The sequence below is a fragment of the Theropithecus gelada genome, chromosome 11 (assembly GCF_003255815.1).
Source record: "Theropithecus gelada isolate Dixy chromosome 11, Tgel_1.0, whole genome shotgun sequence".
In the NCBI taxonomy this organism is placed as follows: domain Eukaryota; kingdom Metazoa; phylum Chordata; class Mammalia; order Primates; family Cercopithecidae; genus Theropithecus; species Theropithecus gelada.
This window is the reverse complement of record NC_037679.1, coordinates 128,339,336-128,363,812: the sequence shown is the minus strand read 5'-3', so window position 1 is coordinate 128,363,812 and position 24,477 is coordinate 128,339,336. Positions and strand designations below refer to the sequence as shown.

Sequence of the window (24,477 nt, the reverse complement as noted above, 5' to 3'; positions counted from 1 at the left end):
ACCGTTTTAAATGCTGCCTTCCTATAATGATTGTTTTCCAGAGGCACATATTGAATAACTTAAAATAAAAAGCAAACTTATTTTATTTTCAAAATAAATGTAAAATGGTATTTTACAGCATGAGACAGGATTGTTTTTTGTCTTCATCCAGAGAAAAAATGATTTAATTCAAATTTTTATATATTGTACTCAAATTGTTCAACATATTAAAATATCTTCACTTTGCCTTTTCTCTGAAGACCTAGAATTACTGTGCTCTTAAATTATCACAACATTCACAGTTCCAATCACTTCAAAGTTGCGTCAAGAATCATTATGCCCCTAAGGGAAAATTGAACTAATGCCCTCAAACAGCACAGTGTTTATTAACTTAAGTAACCATTATAAATGAGAATGGAATCAGGCAATCTATTACAGGAGCATTTGGTGTTGAACTGATAAGGGCTCTCACATAATTACATATATAAAGATATAGTAATCATTTTTATTAAGGGTGGTGCAAAAGTAATTGCGGTTTCTGCCATTGCAAAACCGCACTTTACTGCAAAAACCACAATTACTTTTTGCTTCAACCTAATATGTGTTGTTAGAATGATGATATTTCAATAAGAAATATACCCAAATCTTATGCCAAGATCATTTTTACTCTCTTCCCAAATAATAGGTATTAAAAAATCAACATATGCTGCAAAACTCAATGTACTGAATATTTCAGCTTTCTATTAATATGAGCTGTGTGAATTCTGTATTCATATTCCATGTGATTTTTTTGTTCTTAGAAATAATTAAAATACTTTAATGTGTTTAGGACTTTTTAACAATGTACACTATTATATTTTACCCTGAATTGGGTAATACTCGTTTCTTATCCAGAATTGGGTAGTATTTTTATATCGGAAGCTGAATTAGGCATGTATTAACTCCATTTGATAGGAAACCAAGCCCCAAAGAGGTTAAATGATCCATCCTGTTGGGATTCAGGCTAGGTATTGAACCCAAAACTGCAGAAGACATTTGGCAACATAATAAGCATATTAGGACTAAGTGACATGAGTTATTGGGGGAAAAACATAGAAAACGATTGTGTTCCTTTTGAGATAAAGCATATATTAGGTAAGTTTAGTCACTTATAGCTATTTGTAGTGTATTGAATTCTTTTTTTTTTTTTTTTTTTTTTTTTGAGACAGTCTCACTCTGTCGGCCAGGCTGAAGTGCAGTGGCATGATATCGGCTCACTGCAACCTCTGCCTTCCGGGCTCAAGCAATTCTCCTGCCTCAACCTCCCGAGTAACTGGGATTACAGGGGTGTGCCACCATGCCCAGCTAATTTTTGTATTTCTAGTAGAGACGGGGTTTCACCATGTTGGCCAGGCTGGTCTTGAACTCCTGACCTAAGGTAATCCGCCCACCTCGGCCTCCCAAAGTGCTGTGATTACAGGCATGAGCCACCGTGCGTGGCCTATTGAATATTTTAAAAATGTATAATTGTTATCCGTCTCTCCATTACTCTCAGTTTCCCTGATTTTCCTATGACCAAATGTGTACATGTGTTGATTTTTTTGTGTTTATTATATAGCCTGCTAAAGTCTGTGAAGTAACTTTCTTTCTTCTCTGTTTTAGTTTGTGCCATTCAGGGATTATATTGACAGAAGCGGAAACCACGTATTGAGCATGGCTAGATTGGCGAAAGACGTCCTAGCTGAGATCCCTGAGCAGTTTCTCTCCTATATGAGAGCCCGAGGAATCAAGCCATCACCTGCGCCTCCCCCATACACCCCACCTACACATGTGTTACAGACTCAAATATGACTGTGCTCTGAAATGCTAATGTCACTACAAATCAGAACTGCTGAGTTAATGCTTTGTGCCTGGTGCTCTGTGATGAACCAGGCAATGGGATACTTTTCTCAGTTTGGTTTCAGCAGTACTGGTTAATGTGCTTTCTTGGATCCAAAATTAAATCTATTCCTAAACCAAAACTGTAAATATGGTTGTTGCATGAGCAACAGAAAAATTGTTTAAATGCGTGAAGCAAAGTACGGATGTCTTCTCTAAATCTTTTTTTTTTTTTTTTTTAACAGAAACAGCTAATTTCCAATGTATTGTTGGAAAAAAGCACAAACTATGTTTTTAACTCAAATATTGTCTTCGACTGCTATGTGTATAGGAAAGCAGTCTCTGTATCAATGTTTACATGTTACTACTTTTTAAATTTCAATACTTTTATAACCGTTCTTAAGAATAAGAGTTTTGAATACTGAATCCTTTGTCTTCTAAATTGCAATAGCTATAATCACAAGAGCAATATCTCTTTGAATGACTGTCTGGACAAACACAATTGCAAATAAGGGAAGGGAAAAATGATTTTCTATTTCTCAGTAACTGGATTGTCCTAAGAAACTACATCTGCTTAATAATCAGTTTCTCAGCAATGTTTGCTGAGTATGGGAGTCTAAGCCTGGCAGATGTGTCTCCTGGTTGAACATGCACTTTTCGTGAAGTTTGGGTTCTAAATTTAGACCGCAGTTGGTTTGTATTTTGTGACACTAAGTAGAAATTAGAAAAAGTCAAACATTGTGAGCTATAAATGCACAGAAAATGCTTTGTAAAAAGTAGCATCCTGATATAATAATGACTGAAACCAAGACTATTTAACTGTGAACCATGTAGCAGATGTTTTAAACTTTTTATTCCATTATATCTTGTCTAGATATTTTAATTCAAAGGGATACTGGCTCTCTTGATTGGGATTTCTTGTTATCACCATTCCATGTTGCCACGCAGGGTGCACAGGCTGGAAGTCTTTTGTGAAATTCTCAGTTAAATATATACAACTCTGTGACTTAGTGCACAACACATTTGTGAAATAACCTACTCCTATATACTGACCTGCCTGTCCACGAATAATTGTAAAGAGTTTTTGCATGTACAGTTTTTACAAGAATTACAGTTTTGTGAAGTTGTGTCTAAATTAAAGCATTTCTTTAGAACAAATGGCCTTAAATTCTCACAGAATTCCTGGAAATGATTGTGAATTGCCTTCAAATAATGGAAAAGTGTATTTATATGTGTGTGTGTGTGTGTGTGTCAAAAATGTAACTGCTTTATAATATTTTTTCCTTACCTATATATTCTATTTAATACTTGGTTTATTTCTACTGTACATTGTTTTCTTTGTCCCAAGTTGACCTAGGGTGACTTTTATAAGCATGAAACTATTTTACTGGAAAGAATATATACATCCACATATCTAACAGTATCAGTGTTACATAACTAATGCTCAATTGTCCATTTTTAATTATGTATTAAAATCTTTAAATCATTACTATTTGTTTTGTACATTTCATGTATGAATGACAGTAGTGTTTGATGTTTTCATTTACTAATCTTATTTATGCCAGTACAGTGTATAACCTGCAGATTTTTAAATTTACCTTTATCAACCCATAAAACAAAAATAAATAAGATCAATATTCTTTTCTTCTTGTCAAACATCAGTTATTTTTTTGAACTGTCCAGAGAAAACAAAAGTTATACAATTCCTTGTATAAATAATAGTTTGCTCAAACCTAGTGAGAGTAAATGGCCAGGAATGAAGCAATTTCTCTTTACAAATGTTATCATTTATATGGCTGAGAATGATAATCAGAAACTTATGTGATGTTAATGCTATATATAAGATTAGAAAATACTTAAACCTTGTGTCTTCATTGCAGAAATGTGGTAAACCAAGAGTGGAGGGATTAAGTGATGTATCCAAGACTATATAACTAGAGAAGAGCTCATTACCATTGTGGAAATATTTGTTATAACTTAAATTTTGTTAGTTGCTGTTAGGTGCTATGCAATAGGAAATCACAGAGACATGTTCCATAAAGGCAAATGCATAGTAATAGTTGTACATACAAACTGGTTATCAGGGATGTTCACACAGTAATGAGCAACAAGAAAGGTATGTATTGAGAAGGGGTGATAGATTCAAGTCATTAAACCTGCTGCAGAAGTCAGTCTTCAACTGGTGCCCTCAAGAACCCCAAAGACTTTGGGCACTGTCCTATCTTTCTAATCTCATTTCCTTCCTCTCTAATGAAAGCCTCTAATTATCACTTCAACTCCAGGATGAACTCTTGGTGTTATTTTCAAGTATCTCCATCATCTGATTTTGCCCAGTTATGTAATGCCAATTCCCATTGCTTCTCAAATGAATATTAAAACTAACCAGGCCTACCTCATTCCTTTTCCACAACCACTCTGAGTTTACCTGGAGTCGTCTATAGTGTTCATACTCTGTTCTTTCATCAGGCCCTCTCCTCTGGTCTTTACCTGAGGATATCCTTTGCACTTTCCATCTCAAGCCCCAGCTCCTCTGAACCTTGTTCTTTAAAACTTCAATGCTAACAATAATAATCAGTACTTTCTATGAGCTCATCTTTGTATTGCATTTTAGCATATTAATTGCCTCAGATTATTTCCAAACTATTTTACTTTATCTGGGGCATCTTGTCTCTCCATCCTTATAGAATAGTATTTAACGGCACCTAGATATAGGTAAATTTTAAAAACTTCCCAGTTGATTGTACTGTGTAGCTAGAGTGTGAAATTACTGCAACTAAAGACTATTGGATGACTCAATTACTACTTTTTGAATTATCTCTTCCAACATGCAATATCGAGAAAAAAGAAGAGGTGGATATGACTCTGGTGGTGGTGAATGTGGAAAGAGAGGGGATTTGGGATTAGGGTTGGAGCATAGGTTGTTTTGTTTTTCGGGCTCAGGGAAGATAACAGATGGACTCATACACTTTTTTTTTTTTATTACTGTGTCATCATCAACTTAGGAAATAAAGACCTCTCACAAGGATGAGGTGGATGTGGTTATTTCTTAGAAGACCTGAAATGCAAAATATTTTACTGAAGAGCATATCTTTTTCTTTCAGCTTGTGTGAATTTTAGTTATTTAATGCCTTTGTGTTACATATATCTGTAATTGAGACAGTGGCCAGATTCTTCACAAACTCAGAGTAAAGAATAATTTTTGTGATTAGCACAAATCACATACATTTACTGATAAATAAGCAGCTGAGTTGAGGATCAAATAGGTTTCCTTTGAGTGCATGTGGAGTATTACCTATGAAGATGGAAAAGATGGAAATCTACTTGCAAAAAATCACACTAGTGCAGAGCTTTCTCATCAGTGTGTTACAGACGATTTACAGATTTATGCCTTGCAGATGGGCTACAGGTATACACCTTGGGGTGGTGCATAGTACCTGGGGTAATTGGAGCTCCCAGCCTCCATCATGTTCATTGGCTAACCTCAGGATATTTTAACAAACATTCCCATTTTTAATGTGTGTCTTGAAAGGCAGGGAAGCACTGCATTACAGAGATTATTTCTTAAATAACCTCTGCTTACAGTTCCACCTTCATTTTTTCTACTTACATTCCCTACCATATTTATACTAAAATTAAATTGAAAGAGGATTCACATACAATTCCTTGACAAATGTATTGTAGCAAATAAAGTTCAGAGAAATAAGACATGAATGTCCTCATGAGAATTTTTTTTTTTTTTTTTTTTGCGTTAATCTTGTTTATCTTTTTACAGTGTGTTATAGAATTCCTGGGAAAATTTTCTTGCCTTTTTCACCCCTTCTTCATAAACATCCTACCACTCACGGAAATAGGTGTATCACCAGATGACCCAGAGGACATCAAAGCATAGAGTCAAAGGGATTCAACCTTGTTATTGCCTTAGAATAAACACAGTTCTAGAAGACATCCTCTTCTCCCCACCATGACTGTTCCCCTCACCCCACTTTCCCACCAAGTATAATTCTGTTTGCTCTATCAAAACCTGAGCATCGTTTAACAATAGGCAGTCTTTCATTTTACAAAATACTAGGATGTGCTGAGATCAGATATGTGGGTCTTAAGAATAAGCACATTTTAAAAACATATTGACATAATTCTTTGCACCAAATTTTTTTTCTAAAAAAATCTTTCTTCATCAGATCTTAGTTACTTAGATATGACTTTGATAAGGGAAGACTTGGTATATCATGAACATACACATGGTTTAAAGGGCTTCCTTCAGAAATGTGAAAGGGGAAATAGAGAAGCAACAAACAAGTATTTTCTTATGAGTTATTGCCTAAGCTATGTTTATAACTCTTAAGAGATGATTATCCTAGCAATGCTCACCTCCTAGATTTCAGATTTTTAACCTGGAATAGGAGATACCAAGTAGAAGTACTTCCCCAACACAGAGTATCCCATAACAAAATTATTTTTCTTTAAATGGATATGACCCCCAGCCCTGGCTATCATTTTACTGTATAGAATCTTACTTCTTTAAGCAAAATATGCTAACATAATACACAGAAGTCTCCAAATATAATGTCTGTACTAAGATTATCTCAAAGACATAATAGTTCTAATTCATATCACAAACTTCTAAGCAATATTTGAGGCAATATATTCACACCTCATCAGTTAGGGTTATTGCTTACCTCATACTTCATCAGCGCACCCCCAACCCCAACAGCTAACCTTGCTCTTATTTTCTGGGCTTTAGAGATGCTCTGAATGTCAAACTCTAAGAGGAAAATGACCACTGAACTCTGACTATGGAAAGAGCAAAAGCAAACTAATCGAAAGATTTACTCATTTAGTTTTAAAGCGATAGTGGCCATGACCTCATGATTTTCTCACCACAAAGTTATTCACCAATATAATTTCCATGAAACAGGCCTGCTGGCCATTCCTAATGTATTTAGATAAGCTGATTTCATACAGATGGGATTTGCTATCAGTCAAATGGGTGGATATCATTGACCTCACAAATTAAGGGGAAAGATAAAGGAATAAATATGCTTAGGGTTGGTTTAAAAATAGCTACCCTTTCAAAGATCTTTCTCTCCTTATGAAATAAGTGAATTCAAAGAAGTTATAAGACTGGTTCAGTAATTTTGACAGAGAACAACCAGTTTGTTAACCCTTACATTTTCTACAAGATAATGCTGACAAGAAACAATAAATAAAGCACCTTTCAAATCTTTAAAACAATATTTAAATCAGATTCTGCTTAAAATTCACAAAATTATTTTACTATCACTTTCTACCATGGCAAAAGGCATACACTGTAATTTAGACATTGGCAAATTTGTCATGCACTTTAGATGACAATTCTGCACCAGATTTCAAAGAAAGTGGGTGATGCCTGAGAAAACGAAATGACAATCACTAGAAACCACTTTGGGTCATAAAGCATCAACTTTTAAGTCCCTGAACATTATATGGACCTAACGCATCTCCTTTAAAAAAAAAGATCTGTGACATTGGTTTGCAAATCTTGAGATAGGTCATCAGATCAGTCTTGAAAGATGAATTACAGGTGACTTTTATCTTTCATTTATTTTCTGAGGATATCCTGTTGTTTTCAATCAATGATTTGAAACCTAAATCCAAAGTTATATATGTGCTTGGTATCTTCTATAGGCTGGTTATAAAATTGCTGGAAGCTTCAATGGAAGGAGTGTGACTCATCAATGCCATCTACTGAGAGTCAAAAAACCTTAGTTTCCATCTTGGCGGTCTGATTTTGGGAAAATACCAAGTAAATGTCCAAACTTGATTTTTACCATTCATATAATATGGTGATATTTCCAAGGGTCCTTAAAGCACCCTCCTTCTGCAATTCTCTCAGAAGGACAGAGGTTAACTTTAATTGGAGCACACCTGGCAACTTGGTTGTTTAATAGCGAGGTGGGACGAGGTTATTAAATAAACTTAATATACTGAGCTATCAAAGTACCTTCTTACAGATGGTGCAGCAAGTGAAACATCTGAATTTCTTCTTTTAGAAGGCAGGTTATTAGCTTAGCCATTACTCTTAGTCCCGTATTCTCACCACATTTATTTTCATCTGAGAACCCAGAGGAGTAGGGAAAGAAGGGAGAAAATGCCAAAGTCCCATTGCTCTGCAAAGGTCTTTGATTGTCTATCTCTGTGCCCCCATGCTTGTGTCACTCAAAAGAGGACTTCTGGACACACACTTCCTAGTGACGGTCTGGATGCTCCACAGGTGTTTTCTCTATTCTCCTTAAGGACTTGCCTGAAAAAAATACAAGGCTACTCAAAACAAGTGTTTCTTATTAGGTAATTTAACTTGATTGATTGCAAGATCTCTGCCTCAAATGCTCATCAAACTCTCTTGGCTAGCTGCTGCTTGTTCTTCAAGTCTCCCCTTTACACGATTCCCTTATAAAGTCCTTCCTTGAAGACATGAACTGGATTGAATCTCCGTGTTCTGCCTTCCCAGAGCACCCTGCGCATATCCTCCTGTCATTCATCACATCTGTAATTCCTGGTCTGTTGGCTGTATTTCAGTTTTGCCCATGAACTTCAGGAGAGCAGGAAGCAGGCAAGTCTTGTTCACTCATCTCTCTCTCTAACACATAACCCAGGGCCTGGCTTTCGGTAGGTCATCAATTGAATTGTGGAAGTGAATAGAATCAAAATATTGGTTACTAAGAACGTTGTATTAGTAACTTGGTATTTTAATATTTTAAGCCTGAATTTCAGCGAATTCAGATTATCTGTAAAATTTGAAAACAGCACCAAACCTCACTTTTCCCATATTTATTTTTCCCTCCTTCTAAACCAGAACTGTGAAATTGAATGAAAACAGACCAACAGCTTCTCTCTACCTGTTTTCAGGGATAATTACCAGAAAAATGGTCAAAAGGCTGACAGCAGCAGGAGAGAAGAGATTAATAAAGCTTCAACACAATCTGATAGCCTGTTGGTCTTGACTCAGGACAAACTGAGGAGAAAGTATTCACAAGATGCTGAGATCTTATGTCAGCTCTGAAATTTCCTTTGACTATGCATGCTAAACAAAACAATACAAAACAAAACAAGATAATATGAAAGATTCTTTTAAGGATATGTTGACCCATATTCTCTCTTAAAAAGTGAAAGTGACAAGCATTTATATTTAGGTAGTAGAAAGGTATTCTAAATCCCTACCTTTGCATTTTAGCTGTGTCTGTGTGTATTTCCAAGCAGATTGTGCATGTATGTGCATGGGGGTGAATACATGCCTTCGCTTATGCATGTGCCATCATATATGTGTAGGTATCAGTAAAAGTGGAGATAATAAACAAGGGCGGGGGTACAGAAGAAACAGCAATGCTGTGCAAGCATTTACTGCCTTTTCTGGTGCTGATTATATACCCTGGAGGAAGTACTGATGACCTGCACAGAATGTGGACAAGAATTCAGAAGATTAGAACTTTTCAACTGCATTCATAACAGGACACATTGACTTGCAAATCCTACTGTGATAATATTTATGATTTTTAATATATTCTTACATCATCTGCTTAGCAACAAGCGAGAAAGATTTAATGAATATGAATTTGTGGGAAAGGAATGTGGAGGACTGTAGTTCTTACATATTGATATTTTAGCTCAAAATTCCACCCACTAGTTGATAAGATTGAATTCCATTTAACTTTCTAAGAAGAAATGAATAAACACTCCAAATCCTACCTGCATCCTCCATTAGATAATCTATTTTCTATAATCATCGGTATAGTAATGACTTTGGTTTAGCATGTAATCACTTAGAAAGCACTATCTTCACCTGTCAAAACTCTGCTCACTCACCAATCCTCAGCTCAAATGCTACTTTTCAACACAGCTTTATTGCATTATCTTGATGACTAGAGCAATCTCTCTTTTTTTTTTTTTTTTTCCCCAGCCTGTATATAGGCATTCTACTCTGCCTCTCTAGGGGCAGATTCTGTGTTTCTGTGGGAAAGTCTTAGGGCCCTAACCCTGTTGAAAGTCAATCTGTTTGATTGAGGTTAATTAACAGGAAACCCATCTGCCTAAATACATGAGTCACCTTCCCCTATACGACCTTTGTCAGAAATAAAATTCATGCTTCATCTTCCATTTGCGTTGCTCCTTTGTCCTATTTTTATTGCTTCAGAGAAGCAGGGATGATTTCTCTGGACACTCAAAGACCTAAACAATCTCCCAAGGAGTCCCTTGCCTGCATTGTTGCTCATTATCCTGCCTGGTTCTGTGTAGCCCTCCTTGACTAGAGTTTCCACTGCCTTACAAGGTAGAATCCACAAAGCTTAGTTTGTGTTCTTAACGCAGATCCTGGGGCCAAGACCTGGGTACATGTAGTTCATTAGGAAGGCAATATCCCAGGGCAGGAGTAAGCAACTTGGGAGAGGGAGAAAGTAGGGAAATCTATTATAAGAGTAGGTTATCAAGCTCACCACTGTAGGTAACAAAGCTCTCGCTTGTCCCCTCAACTTCTGAGCATAATGTGTTCCCTTCTCAGAATTGTCTCCATGAGGACCAACTGGAAGTATTTATCTTTAAGTTCCCATCTTCTATTGGTTAGGGTTGCCTGCACTTTCTGCCTATGTAGGCATGAGGAAAGAGCATTCGAGTTTCTGTGGCATGAGAGTGTTTCCAGGGTGAAAAGTTTAAAAACTGCAGTACCTGCTTGAGGTAAGACGCCATCTACAAAAAGAAGTTGGAGTCAGTATGGAAGCCAGCCATGGCTGAAATGGGACATGAGGCTAAGAGAGTGAGTTGAGTCATTAGTCACCTGAAACACATGAGCTTCAAGCCCCCATTGAGCTGTCATTACCTGTATTTCCAGCCTCCTCTCCTTCCACTTCTTACCACACAGAAGGCAAATTGCATTAAAGTACATGCGGTTCTACAAATACTCCACTCCATTTCATACTTCATGCATTCCATATGCCAACTCTTTCACATTCTCACTCCTACTCAGTTTCCAAAGCCCTGCTTAGGTGTCTCTGCATAAGAATCTCTTCCTCCTTTGTTTTATGTAACTTTTTAATTGAAGTAAAATATATTTAGAAGTACAAAAATTATAAGCACATTGCTTTAGGATTTTTCACAGAGGAACATATCTGTGTAACAAATTCACAGATCAAAAATACAACATGATCAGCACCCTAGCATCCTGCTTTTGTCCCACCATAATCACACACGCCTCCTCAAAGTAATCACTATCTTGATTTTCATCACCATAAGTTATTTCTGTCTTATTTTCAAATTTTATATAAATGGAATTAAACAATTTGTATTAATTTCTGACTTCTTCCATCCAATATTTTGTTTGTGAGATTTATCCAAGTACTTGTGCATAGCAAAATTTTTTCTCAATTCTGTTTAGAATTTACCTGTGTTAATATATTACAATTTGTTTTTCTCCTTTCATGAACATTGGGTTATTTTTAGCTTTGAATATTATGAAGAAAGCTTTATGACCAATATTGTACATTACTTTTAATAAAAATACACATCCATTGCTATTAGGTATATACCTAGAAATGTTTATTGCCTTAGAGCTTATTGGTCTGAAATTAGCATATCTAAACCTCCATCCTATTACTTTTGGTTTTTCTTATCCTTACATCTAAGGTTTATTTAGGGGTGGCAGGATTTACTTGAGTTTGCACTTCTGCTTCTCTAGGAATTATGGAGGTTTGCCTGAAGTCATGCTGTAGTTGGGTTAATCTGTCTAGTCTGAAGTTATTAGGGGGCCATTCTGCCACAAGTCATACTCTCCATTGGCAATGATAATGGAGATAATGTTGTACCTACGTTTACCAGATAAAACACATCATGTTCAGTTTAATTTGAATTTCTGATAAACAAATTTACTCCCATCTACAGATGTGCCTCTAACATGCATATTTTCCCACATACATGTCTGTTTTCCTCACCATATTGTGAGCTTTCCGAGGATAGGGACTGAATCTTTGTGTTGATTATCCACAGGCACACGTGGCCTAGCAGACATTTAGAACTCAAAAAATACAAATTAAAATGAACTGAATGTCCACTGGGTGGAAACTATAAAAGTAGACCAGAACCATATGGATAAAACCTAACTCCAAAGAAATTTTTTTTTTTTTTTTTTTTTTTTTTGTGAGACAGGGTCTGACTCTGTCACTCAGGCAGAAGTTCAGTGGCATGATCTTTTGCTCACTGCAGCTTCTACCTCCCAGACTCAAGCAATCTTCTCACCTCAGCCTCCCAAGTAGCTGGAACTACAGGTACACAGTTATTTTTTTTCTTTAAATATTTTTTCATAGAGGTGGAGTTTTGCCATGTTACCCAGACTGGTCTTGAACTCCTGAACTCAAGCGATCCACCTACTCAGCCTCCCAAAGTGCTGAGATTACAGGTCTGAGCCACTGTGCCCAGCCAGAAGAAAATTTTTAAGTATACTAACTTTAGCAGGAAAAGCATAAAGCTCAACAGAGATTTCAGTGACCTGATCCCTTTTTGATATAATCAGTATTGTAAATATCTCAGAGACTGTTTCTTCCCTGTCTTATGATGGAAATCATTTCTCCATGTAAAAAAAATCAAGTCAGTAGAAGATATTTTTGGCATGAAATGTTATTATAGGTTATCGTAAAATAACTCTGAAAGCCTCAAACTTCTTTCAGTGAATAAAGACCTTTGCCTACCAGACACCAGCCAACAAACCTTATTGAATTTGCATCTGCTCTGCCGTATGCCTAAGATTTCTACCCCCCATTTCTATGAAGCAATATGAAGGACCAATTAACTATTTTAGTAACTTCAGTACCTTCTTGTTTATGCTTTGTCTTACAATGTTATTTATTTGGCTATTGTTTCCTAGATACGTTAATAAACTCTGAAGAAATCATGTTTTTGGGAACAATAGACACTGGGGACTACAAGAGAGATAAAGGAGGGAGGAGAGCAGGGTTGAAAAATTACCTCTTGGGTACTATGCTCATCACTTGGGTGACAGGTTCAATTGTACCCCAAACCTCAGCATTATGCAATATATCCTTGTAACAAACCTACATATGTACCAGTGAATCTAAAATAAAAGTTGAAATTTTAAAAATAAAAATACTATTTTTATTGCTTTTAAAAAATAAACCATCCCTTCAGAACCTGAAAACATTCTCATTCTTAAAGATTGAAACTGCTATAACTTATATTCCATCAAATATTGGAAAAATAACATAAATATGGTATATAGACTTATGCAACTCTAGATGGAAAAATCAGGATTAGTTGTAAAGTTGTAAGAAAGTATATTTTGTATCGACATAGGAAATATTTTTTTAAAAACTTAGAATCCTTCAATTACAGGATGGATTGACTTAGAGGATAGCAAGTCTTCTCTTCTCTTACTATTTAACAGCAGAGCTGGATGACCTCCTGGGATGTCATAGAAATACATTTTTTTTTTTTTTTTTTTTTTTTTTTGAGACAGAGTCTCGTGCTGTGTCACCCAGGCTGGAGTGCAGTGGCGCGATCTCGGCTCACTGCAAGCTCCGCCTCCCAGGTTCACGCCATTCTCCTGCCTCAGCCTCCGAGTAGCTGGGACTACAGGCGCCCGCCACCACGCCCGGCTAGTTTTTTGTATTTTTAGTAGAGACGGGGTTTCACCATGTTAGCCAGGATGGTCTCGATCTCCTGACCTCGTGATCCACCCGCCTCGGCCTCCCAAAGTGCTGGGATTACAGGCTTGAGCCACCGCGCCCGGCCAGAAATACATTTTTATAAGATAATTGTATTGGTCTGTTTTCATGCTGTTGATAAAGACATACCTGAGATTAGATAATTTATAAAGTAAGGACATTTAATTGACTCACAGTTCCACATGGCTGGGGAGGCCTTACAATCATGGTGGAAGGCAAAGGAGGAGCAAAGTCATGTCTTACATGGTGGCAGGCAAGAGAGAATGAGAGCTTGTGCAATGAAATTTCCCTTCATTAAACCATCAGATCTCATGAGACTTATTCGCTATCACAATAATAGCACAGGAAAGACCCACTCCCATAATTCAGTTACTCCCACTGGGTCCCTCCCACAACACGTGGGAATTGTGGGAGTTACAATTCAAGATGAGATTTGGGTGGGGACACAGACAAACCATATCAATAATCTTAAAGTTTTCACCTAAATCAAGTTGCTCTGTTATATTCATCAAGTTATATTTCTTCTAACATAAAACCTATACGAATAAATATATAAGCTATTATTGTATACTGATAAGTATGAGGAAGAAAATAGGTTGAGTCATATAATAGAAAATGTTTGTAATATGGTTTGGTTTTGTCCCCACCCAAATCTCATTTTGAATTTTAATGCCTGTAATTCTCACATGTCATGGGAGGGACCCAGTGGGAGGTAATTAGATCATGGGGGCGTTTTTCCCCATGCTGTTCTCTTGATATTGACTGAGTTATCAAGAGATCTGAAGGTTTCATAAGCATCTGGCATTTCCCCTGCTAGTTTTTATATTCTCTAGTGCTGTCCTGTGAAGAGGTGCCTTCTGCCATGATTATAAGTTGTCCGAGGCTTCCCCACATGTGGAACTGTGAGTCAATTAAATATTTTTTCTTTATAAATTACCCAGTCTCAGGTATTTCTTCATAGTAGCATGAGAAACAGACTAATATAGTTTGGGTTCTTACTTTAGACTGGGCAATCAGGAGGTCAGCTGAAATCTGAGGACAAAGAATCAGTCATTCGAGATCTAAGCGAAGAACATGCCTTGAAGACGGAGTAGCTAGCAAAAAGACCCTGATGAGGGAACAATTTGTCATGAGAGCAGATCAAAAAGAGGGTGACTGTGGCAGGAGCCTAGTGGGCAAGGGCAGGAGTGGCTGAGAAGGAGGTGGAGAAGCTCTCACGCCCCATGAATTTCTGAAATTCATCAATGGCGTCAGTACATTCAAGAAGATGCCACATCACACTCTTCACATCTCCTCTTTAAATCCTTCACCAAACCTTCTCTTGAGGTTTGGCCATGTCCATAGGTAGTGTCATCTCTCTGTAAATAGTTTCATTTCATACTGTGGTCAATCAATGGTATTGTCAGATGCCCACACCCACTCAGAGTCCTGCTGTAGACTGGATGAAATTTCCCCCTTCTCTTGTAGTAAATTCTATTAAATTGTGTTATTTTTATTGTCTCAAACCCATTTATTTGATCTCTATATAAATCAATATATTTCTTTGATAAATATTTTAGTCAACAAATATCTATGTAGTGCCTAATGATACATATCAGGCAAAATGAGATTGGGCATGAGTCTAATATGGGAGTGGAACAAGCAATAAATCTCTAATGACAAACACCATGTTGGACATAGAACCATGGGTCCCCCTGCTGACCAGCATGTTGCTATTTGATAAAACTGGTTATTTCTGGCTTCTTTCTTCAGAACGATTTTCCTCAAAGAGATGCCACATTACCTCCCATAACTAGACTTCAGTGGTTCAATCCACCCATTAACCAGACGATGCTCTATTAGTTGAGCCTAGGGGCAGACTTTGCCTAGACTATTAACAGTCTTAAACATGTTAATGTTTGTGAAATAATAAACTTAACAAAACACGACGTTCTAAAATTGGATTGTGGTGACAGCTGCAGAACTCTGTAAGTTACTAAAATCAATGAATTTTACGTTTACAATGAGTGAATTTTATGGCATATAAATTATACTTTGACAAAATTTTTTTCTAAATCCAGAGGACAAAATGCCAGCTATAATCCATAGGAGCCAACATTTTAGGAGAGATTAATCTAAAAGAATTACTTCCTTTTTAACCTGAAGTTTCAATTACTACAGATAATATATAACACTATTTACTCTATAAACATCTTTCGCTTGGTTTACTGCATCTACCTGATCTCTTCCATGGCACTTTCAACAAAAAACTTTTCATCAACAAATTTCTGAAAGGTATAGCAGCTCACCAAAATTCCCTCTTTAGCCCACTACTCTTATTATTGAATAATTAAAGGATAAGGTTTGCAAAAAGAGGCATTGGCCAGGATTTTTGGACAGGACCCTGGCGAAGAGTCTTATGCTGGCCTACTTTTAGGGGCAGAAAGAATTAGGGAACAAAGTAAAATTCACAAGGAGATTAATGAACATTTTTAAAGTTCAAATAGAAATAGGTAAAAATAGTTCAAGTTCAAAAAATAGGTAAAAAACAAACGTGTGTCAACACATCTACAGCCATCTAATCTTTGACAAACCTGACAAAAACAAGAAATGCAGAAAGGATTCTCTATTGAATAAATGGTACTGGGAAAATTGGCTAGCCATAAGTAGAAAGCTGAAACTGGATCCTTTCCTTACTCCTTATATGAAAATTAATTCGAGATGGATTAGAGACTTAAATGCTAGACCTAAAACCATAAAAACCCTAGAAGGAAACCTAGGTAATACCATTCAGGACATAGGCATGGGCAAGGACTTCATGTCTAAAACACCACAAGCAATGCAACAAAAGCCAAAATTGACAAATGGGATCTCATTAAACTAAAGAGCTTCTGCACAGCAAAAGAAACTGCCATCAGAGTGAACAGGCAGCCTACAGAATGGGAGAAAACTTTTGCAATCCACCCATCTGACAAAGGGCTAATATCTAGAACCTATGAAGAACTCAATCAAATTTACAAGAAAAAAACAAACAACCCTATCAAAAAGTGGGCAAAGGATATGAACAGACACTTCTCAAAAGAAGACATTCATACAGCCAACAGACACATGAAAAAATGCTCATCATCACTCACCATTAGAGAAATGCAAATCGAAACCACAATGAGATATCATCTCACACCAGTTAGAATGGCAATCATTAAAAAGTCAGGAAACAACAGGTGCTGGAGAGGATGTGGAGAAATAGGAACACTTTTACACTGTTGGTGGGACTGTAAACTAGTTCAACCATTGTGGAAGACAGTGTGGCGATTCCTCAAGGATCTAGAACTAGAAATACCATTTGACCCAGCCCTCCCATTACTGGGTATATACCCAAAGGATTATAAATCATGCTGCTATAAAGACACATGCACACGTATGTTTATTGCGGCACTATTCACGATAGCAAAGACTTGGAATCAACCCAAATGTCCATCAGTGACAGACTGGATGAAGAAAATGTGGCACATATACACCATGGAATACTATGCAGCCATAAAAAAGGATGAGTTTGTGTCCTTTGTAGGGATATGGATGCAACTGGAAACCATCATTCTCAGCAAACGATTACAAGAACAGAAAACCAAACACTGCATGTTCTCACTCATAGGTGGGAATTGAACAATGAGATCACTTGGACACAGGAAGGGGAACGTCACACACCAGGTCCTATTGTGGGGAGGGGGGTGAGGGAAGGGATAGCATTAGGAGATATACCTAATGTAAATGAGGAGTTAATGGGTGCAGCACACCAACATGGCACATGTATACATATGTAACAAACCTGCACGTTGTGCACATGTACCCTAGAACTTAAATAAAATAATAGTAATAAAAAAAAAAGTGTGTCAAAATAACAGTTTGGCAGGATTCTTGCTTGGTCCACAGCCAGCATCCTGATAATAATTTTTCCCGTGTTGGTATGTTAGTTAATTTATGGAATTTCACAGTTCTTTGTCATTGCTATTTTTCATTGGTTTCCTAAACAATGCAGAAGTATTCATTTATTTTTAAACAAATAGCAATGAGATAAAGAAAAATCAAATAAATTAAAGTTGAGATTTACAATTTTAAAAAATATATTTCCCTTTTTGTTCTAATCCACTTTCAGCCAATTTTGCCAGCTATCATTTTTGGCAACTTTTTCATAAAATATTACATTGTATAACTTGCTTGAGTAAATGCATGGAATTAATAGAGTATTTTTTTGAACAAACATATGGCCTATAGTGAAGGCAGTTAGTCCCATTTTGATATATAAGTGTTTCTATGATAATTAAAAGAGTCTCATCATCTCTTGACTAAATATTATATGAAACCAAAGCCTCCCTGCTTTAGGTGTTTGTGTTGCAAGACAGCTATAGTAGAAAATAATCACATCTGGAAGTGTACCATACTGGCAATTAAATTTTAATGACCCATGAAAACCCCAATATACCTTTAGTTATTTTTTTTCCTCAATGTCTGAGAAGACCACGGAGCATTTGCTGGGGATTAAAGTCTAATACCACTTTCCGGCCAAATCAGTTTCAAGCCATTTACTTCAGCTACTTATTACACCCTTGGATGTAGCTCAGACTGTTTTCCATTTACATTTTGTCTTTCTAGTGCTAAGACTTTTCTTTCTTTTCTTTTTTTTTTTTTTTAACATAGATCTGCTCCGCTGTCAGAATGATTTCTGCTGGTGCTTTGCATACTCTTCACTTTAGTTAAGGTTTACCATTTATCAAATGTGACCTACACATGTTATCATATTGTTGGATTCTTGCAACCACAATTCTCCATCTCCCAAAACTAGTTAATGCCCAGTTCGTGCCTGGGTTGTCAACTTTCTGTAATATTATGCCAATTGGGATTACGTTACCTCTCTGCTTAAATTTCAATAATTCCCCACAGGTCTCAGGATAAAATCAAAACCCCTTTGCTTGCATACTCGTCTCTCAATATATGCGTAAGTCCTGCCTGCGACTTCAGGCTCATTTCTCACCAACATCCCCACACAACCTTTGTTTTCATAGTTTGGAACTTTCTATAGTTCCCTTGGACATCTTGCTAGTGAGCCCGCAGTTTTCTCCTTCTCAGTCTTCACTTCTTTCATCCAATTGACTCTTACTGATTAACAAAACATGGCTTTTTATTCTGCCATTCTCTTGTATTTCTTGATCACAGTGTTTACAATATAGTGCTGTCATTGTTGAGTTAGTGGTTGTTCTCCTCTAATAACACGCTTCTCGAAAAGAAATACCAATTATTATTTGGCTTTAAACCTCAGATCCTATTAAATGTTTGTTCATACTGGATATTTGATGGTTTCAAATGAATGAATGAGTGAACAAGGAATATGTGTTGGGCTTGGTTCAATTAACTGAATGAATACAGTTGCCACTTTATGGGATGAAAATCCTAACGGTCATTATAATGTCTTAGAAAATAATTCTAATGGCATCAACTAAATTTGCATTTTCCCATATGTCTTAGAGCTATAACCATTTTTACCCCAACAAGATGAGCTCAAATCTCTTTCTCATCTTCTCAGTTCTCCCCTTTGCTTAAAAGGTCATGGAAAATGCCTATTTTAGTTTTAAACTCAATGTCCAAATCATAAAATTATTGAGTGAACCAGTTGTTAAGTAGCCATGTGTTAAACCAATAGTTCTTATTATTCATTAAAATACAAAGACAGATATTTGGAAGTATCCGATATACAAATTCAGTACAGTTTTGTCTGTGCTTCAATATCTGATTGATACAAATTTCTTAAGGGATTCCCCTGAGACAGGTTTGAAATACACTGTTAAATGAGAAACTGTTTATAAAAACACTCTCCCCAAAACTTGCCTTGTTCTTTGTCTTTTAATTGCCTTAGTCAATACACTTTCTTAGTCAATATACCTTCTCATATACCTCATAGCCCAGGATGGTTTGTTGAAAATCCAAATTGTTTATTTTCCATACCCTAGCACTGTTCCCATGTACCATATATCCAGGAATAATGACTTGCAAGACAGACAAAAGCATACTCTAAAGCTTCTCTGTTCAATGTGATTTCTTTCCTGATGAGGCCCAATTGGGACTTGGGAGTTAGAACAACTTATTCCCATTGCCAAAACTGAGGAAATCATCACTGGCTCTGTAAATAGTAACGCACATGCTCAATTCAGAAACCAGAAATCACTTTTAAACCTTTCTCTCTCCGCATATCCTGTCACACAATCCATCCTGTCTCTTCTGTATTTTAACTACCTCTCAAATCCACCAACTTTCTTATTTTCCACTAGCACCATCCTGTATGAAACCATTATTATTTCTGACTTCAATCTCCAAAAGCACTCTGACAGCAATCTAACTTACTTCCCTTCCATCTCAGTGGCTGCACTTCTTTGTCCACACTACAGCCAGAGATCTCTAACAGTCTGATCACATTGTTCTCCCTCATTAACTCCATCAAAAGTTTCCTGTCGCTCTTAGGAAAAAGTCTGCAGTTGTTATCAGTGCAGGTTCCAGTTTACATCTGCAGCTTTAAGACTTATCCATCCTACCTCTCTTCACTAATTCCTTTTCAAACACACACACACACACACACACACACACACACACTCCTAATGCCTATGATCCACATTCAATCTTTCAATTTCTTGAGTGTGACATATTTTTTTCTTCTCTCTCCATTGGTGAGAACAACATCCCATTAGGTGCTACCAAAGTTCCTTGTTAGTGCTTCTGAAGTACCCTGCTATATTATGTTGTACTGTAATATCCTCTTTTTTTTTTCTTTTAACCAGAGAGTCCAGTCAAGGCCTGATACTGGCTGATATTTTTAAAGCTCTTATGGGATTTAAAAAAAAAAATGACTGTATTCAAGGTTCAGAATCCATGTTGGTTGGATGGCTTGTCATCATTTATATAGTGCCCTGAACTTAATAGAACAATTAAATTTATCTTCTCTATAGCCAAATGGCATAGATTTTTTTTATCTGCATATCCAGAGGACTTATTCATAAATAACTATGGAGACTGTGATCAATAACAGCCTCCATTAACATCCAACACCAATGAAAGAAATCCTGCTTTAAACCTTCTTAGTTTAAAATCCAATTTGCTATGACATTTTTTTCCCACATATATCATGCACTCTCTGCTTTGAAGGGGTTTGAAATGTGATTATTCATCTAAATAATGTCCTGATCACAGAAGTCAATAAGTGTGAAGTTCTATGATGACTCCAGGAAGTGCTGCATTACTTCAATATCCCAGACAAAGTTAAACTTTTTAAATAAAGAAAATAATTAACATTTTCAATGTATGAGAAGAAAGGTGAGCCGAGAAAGGTGAACAAAATCTCCCTTGAATGGCTGGTAGAGAATAATTTTTTATGCTCTCTCTTGTTCCCCCTAGGACTCTTCTTTATGCATAGTAGTTATTTAACAAAGACTTACTCAATTGAAGGCCGTAGTACATATTAAAAATGAATAATCTTTTGTTGTAAATTTTAGAATAGAATGTATCTTCTTGTGTTGGAATCTTCTGTTTACAGAAGAAAAACAAAAGCTGGTCTGTCTGTTCTAGAATATGTTTCCTTAAAGCCTTCATTTGATTACGTTGCATTTAGCATGAGTGACTACAAAATGGAGTGATCCATTTTGGTTTCGTCTAGTCTGTTGGGGCCTAGTGCATAAGCTCAGTCCAAACAATAGCCTCCCATAATTTTGTTTTTAAATTTTCCCCCTTTTGGTCATGTTCTCACTTTAGATGAGAGTATGACCGAAACATAGAGTTTTAGCATCACTCTCAGTCACCATCATTTTGGATTTCTGGTCTCAGCACATCATTCATAGGTTACAGTGCCCTCAGGATTACACGTTTCTTTGAGCTCTTGCCATTCTGGTTGAAGGAAGACCATTTGACATTCCAGAGATGGCTTCAGGCCAACATTTACAACCTTTGAGAGAATACAGTGCACTAGGAAGACTACTATGGCCATCAGGAGAATAATGCCAAAAGTTTGGACTATGCTCCTTAGCCAGAGGCCCCATGAACCAAACCAATCAGAATCAAATAGATCAAAGAATGCCTTACATAAAGAATCTATTTGCTTTAGTCAAGCAGCCTGTTCTTAATCCCCTACAACTGAATCTCTGTAACATCCGTTGTATTTTTCATGGGCGATAAGAAGTGTTACTAAACCCACTGTTCTGCTATTTCCTAGTGAGTTTTAAGACTAAATAAGTACATTTATGATGGTGATAGTGACATCAATGACTAAACCTTTGGTCAACACCTCAAAATTGAGAGGATAACTAAAAGGGGGAAATTGTTAAATCCAGTTCAGCCTAAAGAGGCCTCCTTACGTACTTTAAAGTTTTCTCTGTACATAGTGAATTATAACCTAAATGGAGGTATAAACAGATTGTAACTTACTCTTGTACCAATCACTGAGTTTTGGCCAAAGGGGACCAAATGTTCAAACCATGTTCAAATAAGGCAAATGCCAAAATGTAACCAATCCAGCTGTTTCTGTACCTCACGTCCATATTCTGGACATCATTTTCCTTTTCCTATCCATAAATCTTCTTCCATCATATGGCTGTACTGGAGTCTCTCTGAGCCTACTGTAGCTCAGGAGGCTACCCCATTTGTGAACTGTTTTTTGCTCAATTAGACTCTGTTAAAACATTTTTTAAATTAAATACTTTATATCAGGAATCATTGTTATAAAATATTCATTGCCTGCCAATTACTGATTAAATATATTTTTCCAGACTATTCTGCCTAGTATTCCTAAAAACATCCTACTGAAATTCTACTCTTTTAAACTTGCCCTGTTTGGGACTGCATAATCTATTTGGAAAAGAGAGATAACTATCTGAAATCACATTTGTGCAGATATTAGTGTCAACAGCACTATATATGTTCTGTTTATTCTATTGCCTATTTAACCTTTTGGATGAGTTGAGTGGGTAATGAAGCCTTATCTGTTTAATCCTATGAGACGGGTTGACTCTTGCTGTCCTAACTTCCATATCTTTTATCTCAATAGAGGCTGTTTATTCATTTGTCAAACATTAATGAGAACCTATTACCTCTATGTTTATGAAGCTGCACAAGTAATGGAGATTCAACCGTGAGCAACAAAAGCATATTCCTGCTCTCATGAAACTTACTTTCTAGTAGAAGTGACAAAGAACAATAATGAAGTTCATAAAACTGGCCCCTGACCTGATCCATTTTAAAATATCAGTGACACACAGTCATTATTGTTTAGATAATTAGATTGTGAAAAATTAAAAAAAAAAAGGAATTAACTAGATAATTTGTGGGAAGAAAAGAGCAAGTTTTGTCTAACTTACTCAGACCTGCTCTTAACATCTTTTACTTGGGAACTATAAATTCTCAACATAAAAGGGACCTAGTTCTTTTTTGTCAATGTCATAGAACATTACATCTATGTTAGTATTTTAACAAAAATTCTACTACTTTTTTTCCTTTAGGTAAATAAATTCCAATGAAACTATTTATAGCTCATTCATTTTTCTAAGCATGGGGGATTTATAGATGTAAAGAGATACAGTGCTTTTTAATCAGTACCAATATCACCAGTACCAAAATCTATGATGGAATACCCAGTTGCAAGATATTTCTTCTCTTTCATGTAGATGACTATCTGTGCCAAAGCAAGGATTATGTAATTGCTATAAAAGCACTCTTATGAAGCCTCCTGGGAAAAAAAATAGGACACATTTAACTCTGGTTAATTAGAAAAATCTTTAAACTTCTAGGTTTTTATATGTTTATGTGAAGGAGAGGATAGGCATAAAAACATGAAATAAGCACACCCTCTACAAAATAGTAGTTTATTGCTAAACAAATACTACTTTCCTTCATTGTTTCAGTAGAAGATTGTGTCTATTTTTCAATCACAATCATCTATGAGAAATATTGAAAATGCAGCAGCCACCGAGGCACCCATGTAGATACTTAGAATCACTAGAATCCACATGCTATTAATGGACACAGTAGATCCTGGTCTGTATTGTTATAAATTTAGAACCACACCATTCCTCTGGGATGTCCTTCTACCTGCAGAATCTAAAAATGCATATTCTGGGAAGGCCCATTATATAGGGAGACATTTGAAGCTTTTCCAGTAGAACTTAATTCTTGTCATTTACTCATGCATGAAGTCATCGAAAATGTATTTGTTGAGTGTCAGTGTAAGCAAGCAAGTGTCAATATAAGGAGATATCACAGCTTTCTTAAAATAATCAAACCTGGATTCTTCCTAAAGTGAAGGGATGCTCTTGCTTATCTTTCCTTTGAGAACTGTTCTCTAACTCTTGCTGCCACTGTGACAAGGACCTTTGGATTTCTTTACAGGCTAAATGACAGTCAGTGTAAATGCATCACAGCATACAAAGATAAACAGTGTTTGGCTCCTGCCTTCAAGAAGCTCACATTCAGGAGGATGATAGAGATAAGAAAGCTGATAATATCAGGAGACTGTATTATAAGTAGATATTTAAGGAGGATTAATAGAGCACAGAAGATCTTCTAATTATTGTACGTCAAGTAAGGCTCCCTAAAGACAAAGGGACACTGAACCTAATTTTTAAAATGTGTAGAAAGGAGTAGAGCAAATGAACAAGCGAGTAGAGGAAAAAGGATACGGGCATTCCAGTACATTTGGCACAGTCATGGAACAGCACAGCATTTAGGGAAATACAAGTACTTGGGTATGAATGGAATAAATGGCATATTTAAGGAAATAGGATTAAGTAAGTTCAGAGAAGTAGATAGAAGAATATTTATGAAAGACTTTACATCTTAGATTGAGGAATTTGAATTTTGTCTTTGAAGCTTTATGGGAGGGCCACTGGGGATCTTGAGCAGGAAAGTAAAATGATTCTATTTAAATAGCATGAGC

At 36.4% G+C, this 24,477-nt stretch overlaps 1 protein-coding gene across 3 annotated transcripts in view; it reads left to right on the top strand.

The window, feature by feature from the left end:
- CPNE8 (copine 8) overlaps nucleotides 1-3,492 on the top strand; it is a 230,607-nt gene extending 227,115 nt beyond the window's left edge. For all 3 annotated transcript variants that reach the window (XM_025403626.1, XM_025403627.1, XM_025403628.1), the window contains one exon: nucleotides 1,621-3,492. In XM_025403626.1, the coding sequence (XP_025259411.1) occupies nucleotides 1,621-1,809 (189 nt within the window). In that variant the 3' untranslated portion in view covers nucleotides 1,810-3,492. The remainder of the gene's footprint in view (nucleotides 1-1,620) is intronic.
- Nucleotides 3,493-24,477: the final 20,985 nt, after the last annotated feature.